The sequence below is a fragment of the Neophocaena asiaeorientalis genome, unplaced genomic scaffold, assembly GCF_003031525.2.
Source record: "Neophocaena asiaeorientalis asiaeorientalis breed wild unplaced genomic scaffold, Neophocaena_asiaeorientalis_V1.1 scaffold1619, whole genome shotgun sequence".
In the NCBI taxonomy this organism is placed as follows: Eukaryota; Metazoa; Chordata; class Mammalia; order Artiodactyla; family Phocoenidae; genus Neophocaena; species Neophocaena asiaeorientalis.
This window is the reverse complement of record NW_020172703.1, coordinates 713-4874: the sequence shown is the minus strand read 5'-3', so window position 1 is coordinate 4874 and position 4162 is coordinate 713. Positions and strand designations below refer to the sequence as shown.

The following is a 4162-nucleotide window of genomic DNA, read 5'->3' as shown; positions in this document are numbered from 1 at the left end:
CTGCTTCTATAAGGCAAAAGGGGCATCATGAACATAACAGCCTTTCTGAGATATTCTGGAGTTGAGCTTATAGGGGGTTTTAAGTGCATAGGTGATGAGCGGAAGGGGAAGAGTGCACGGGAGTGAATATTTTGAAGGAGCCAAAGAAAACATTGGTGATCGTACATTTAATAAATTGGGTTGGGTATGATTTAGGACTTTTAAACGTAAGCATTAGATATTTTGTTCACTAAAGTTAATTCTTAACATTCAGCAGAGTTGTAATATGTTTTGTTCAGATCAGATTCTATAATTCACTTTCTAATTTAAGGGAAACTTAAAGCAGGTAATTTTCTGATGTGGAATGAGGCTCCATTATGAATTGAACCAGTTAGAAATGTGATCTTTTGTGAAAGATCATTAATAAAACGATAACTTTGGTTTATTTATATACCACCTAAGCGTTATATAGGAAACTTTGTTGGGTGCCTGGGGGTTTTGGTTATTATGTGATAATGGTCTCTGTCTTTACTGGTGGAGAGTTAGGTTAATTACAGATTAATTACATTTTGAGTGTTTTAGTTTTGTTCCTTGAAACTAGGCAAGACTACTTTTGATGACAATGAGAAAAAAATCATGTCAGACATTTTCCATCTTCTTTTATAGCTGGAACATGAAAATGCCCAGTTAAGAAATGTAAATTTCTCTTTGTCTGAAGCCCTTCATGTCCACAAGCATGATCCTGGATGATGAAGGTGTTTTGGGCAGCATTGAGAATTCTTTTCAGAAGTTCCGTGCTTTCTTGGATCTCCTTAAAGATGCTGGGTTAGTTCATTTCTCTTCATGGCGTTCTTCTCTTTGCGACTATAATGGTAGTTTGCTGAGGAACTGGAGCAATTTTCATCACTTATGTGGCCATATTTAGCCAAATTTAGTGTAATTATAGGTAATATAGTTGACGTTTTAAAAGGAGGAATTAAATTTTTTAAGAAATGCAAATAGGGGAGCCTGCTTTGGTAGAGTGGGGAGCCCATTATAAAAGAGTAACCTGTAGACAGAGTAATTAGTAGGTACAGTTTTTTCTAAAGACTAAATTGAAAGCAGTTTTCATTGAAAATATTCGGGAATGGATAAGAATTTTCCTATCTTCCATTTACTTTGCTTGTTTGATAAGTTTGAATTAAAGTTATTTTTGTCTTAGACATAAAAATTATTATTAATCTGCAGGGAAGATATAGGTCAGTTGTTCTCAACCGTGAGCAATTTTGCTGAAAGAGGGAAGTGGAGATTGATAGTTGATGGAGTGGTGTTTTGTCAGTGAATGAGTTGGTGTTGGGAAGGAAGGAACAAACACATTCTTGGAAGCTGGAGGAAAGGTGGTAAAGAAGTGTGGGAATGGAGGTGTGACTGGCAGTGGACGGGGTGCATGGTACATGTTGAAGCTGCTAGTGAGACAGTGGGATGTCTCCTAGAGGATGAATCTGGAAAGGGCTGAGAATTGGGGGGAGAGAGAGGCTTGTAATATGGAGTAGGATGTTGGCTTTTAAGATTTTAGAAGTATTTCATGATTGTAGGTCTGGGGAAATCTAAACTGCTCTTCTGTGATTATAATAACCTTTGTCTTTTCTCCTTTCCTCCTCTGGTCCAGGCTTGGGCAGCTGGCCACAATGGCTGGTATAGATCAGTCAGATTTTCATTTACTAGGTCGTCCCCAGATGAATTCTACTGTTAGTAGTCCACCTAAAGAAGAAAAGAAGGCACTTGAAGAAGAAAAATCAGAATCAAAGCAGAGTGCCCCAGGACCAACGCAAAATCTCCAAGTAAGCGGAGAGGACAGCACTTAAGGATTCTAAGAGTGATTAGCAAAAAGGAAATGACCAAGTCAGAGAGAAAATAATAATGGTCAGTCTCTAATAGTTCACATGCTCGGGAGCTAGAAGACTCTGGAGTCCTCTCCAAATCTGAGATTAGTAAATGTGGGCCCTTTTCATGATACTGTATTGTTGTACATAAGAAAACTGGAAGTTCTTTAGAAAATGTATGAGTTAAAGCAAACTCTCCTTAATGAAGAAAGAAAACATTACAGAAAATATTCCAAATTTTAAATTGTATAAATGTCTGTTCTAGTCCTATTTTATCTAGGTTTCTATTTGTATGCAGTCAGCTTAACCATGAAGGAATACTAATGGAGGTACACGTACTGATATAATTTTTAAAATAAGTAATCTTGACATAGCTGATACGTAAGATATTACAGTGACTCACCTGGTCATGGGAACGGGAGGGGAAGCCTGTCAGCTTTTCCTCCAGCCTCACTGGGAGCCCCCTTCGCCCAGCTCAGCCAATCTCAGACTGGTCTTGGGAACTGACTGGTCTTGGGAACTGACAGTCTGGTCACAAACTATATTATATACTGTTTACATGTGCCTGGAGGATAGCAAAGAAATTAATTTTCTTACAGAGTAGGGTTTTATTTTTAGTGAGGGGAAGGAAATGGGTAATAACTACCCCAGTCACCAAAGTCTGAAAATGTAGCATACATAGCCTTGGATATAACTAGGTTAAGCTGAGAATCACTTGGCAGGATATAATTAGAGAAAAACTGGCTCTGAAATCTTCTGAATAATCAATTGACTGTGTTAATAATAAGACCACAGAGTAACACTGAAGTTTTGAACTCTACTTTTTAATGGTTGGCTTTGTTCATCACTGAATTTTTGTCTTGTCTTTTGTCCTTCCCTCCAGTTTCAGAAAATTACAGGTGATGCTGGGATTCCTTTGCCTGTAGACACCTTCCATGTCCCAGTCTCTACTCAGGAGGCCTTAGAAACTTCCAAAGACAACCTGGGGGTCGCAGTCACAGAGCAGCGGCAGGAGTCTTTTGAAGATTTCATTGCTAGAACATGTTCTCCTTCAGCAGACGTCATTTCTGGAACTGGAAGTCAAAGAAAAGAAGAGGAATTACCTAGAAATACCAGGTCTTCTTCAGAGAAAATGACCAGAGCATAATATACCAAAAACTACTCTGCTAAGAAACAACCTGGGAAGGACCTGGCTTCCTGCTCTGACTCACCTGTAAAGCAGAAAAGCAAAGGAATTGGGCAAAATAATTCTTTGCTTAATGAACCAATTAGAAGTGAGTCTTCGAAAAAACACATTTCTGTTAAGAAAGAGAGTACAATAGTGACTGTTTCTTCAAAGACAACTAAAAGTAAACTCAGTCTACTAGAACATTCTGAAAGTGATACTCTTGGATCTGATTGTGAATTTCCAGAAAGCATCCATATTCCATCACGCCTAACATAGGTCTAAATCTTTTAAAATTATGTTTTTGCCTTCGAATTTTAATAAATTACTTACGTTTTTATTATAGCATATGGTGTTTTAAAATACTTGACTGGAAGCCATTAGAGAAAGATTTGTCTATACCTTTTTATTATAATGAAAGTTTTGGTGTATTTTTCCTTGTGACAGTTTGCACCATTCATTCAGCTAGTGTTTACTGAGGGCTTCATATGTTCAGTACTTTTCTGGGTGCTATTGCTTTCAGCAGTGAACAAAATCAAGCTTTTACTCTCCTGGAACTAACACTCTGTGGTGGGAGAAAACATAAACAACAAAACAGGGTAAGGGGTAAAAAGAGATGGGAATAATAAATGGAATAGTTTTACCATTTGGTTAACTGTCAAACTATTATAAATCGTATGGCCAGAAGCCATTGACATATTTTAATTCACAATAACCAGAGAGCATCAAACAATTTACCAAGGCACTTAACCGTGTTTATGGATTACAGCAACACTATGAGGTAGGGAACTATTACCATCCCCATTTATAGATGAGGAGTCTGAGGAGACATTATGTGAGTTGCCCAGAATTACACAGCTATAAGTAAGTGGGAAGCTGGGATGTGACCAGAACCCATGCTCTTTTTTTTTAATGTATGGACTTTATTATGTTTCATTTCTTACTGATTTATGTGATTTTTTTAAAGATTTTTTTTGATGTCGACTATTTTTAAAGTCTTTATGGAATTTGTTACAGTATTGCTTCTGTTTTATGTTTTGGTTTTTTGGTCGCAAGGCACGTGTGATCTTAGCTCCCCAACCAGGGATCGAACCCTCACCCGCTCCATTGGAAGGCGAAGTCTTAACCACCGGACCACTAGGGAAGTCCCCTTCTG

At 37.8% G+C, this 4162-nt stretch overlaps 1 protein-coding gene across 1 annotated transcript; it reads left to right on the top strand.

Moving 5' to 3' along the window:
- Window positions 1-715: 715 nt before the first annotated feature.
- Window positions 716-3373, top strand: LOC112396416 (centrosomal protein of 78 kDa-like). The gene is made up of 3 exons (XM_024740151.1): window positions 716-804; window positions 1628-1799; window positions 2725-3373. Exons 1-3 carry the CDS (start codon window positions 716-718, stop codon window positions 2986-2988), a joined length of 525 nt encoding a protein of 174 aa, XP_024595919.1. The 3' UTR covers window positions 2989-3373.
- The last annotated feature ends 789 nt before the right edge of the window (window positions 3374-4162 follow it).

Excerpts from the sequence above, each read along its gene's own strand:
- LOC112396416 (XM_024740151.1), top strand. The coding sequence starts at position 716 with ATGATCCTGGATGATGAAGGTGTTTTGGGCAGCATTGAGAATTCTTTT. Across the intron at positions 805-1,627 it reads GATCTCCTTAAAGATGCTGG|GCTTGGGCAGCTGGCCACAA; the intron begins GTTAGTTCATTT and ends CCTCTGGTCCAG. Across the intron at positions 1,800-2,724 it reads GACCAACGCAAAATCTCCAA|TTTCAGAAAATTACAGGTGA; the intron begins GTAAGCGGAGAG and ends CCTTCCCTCCAG.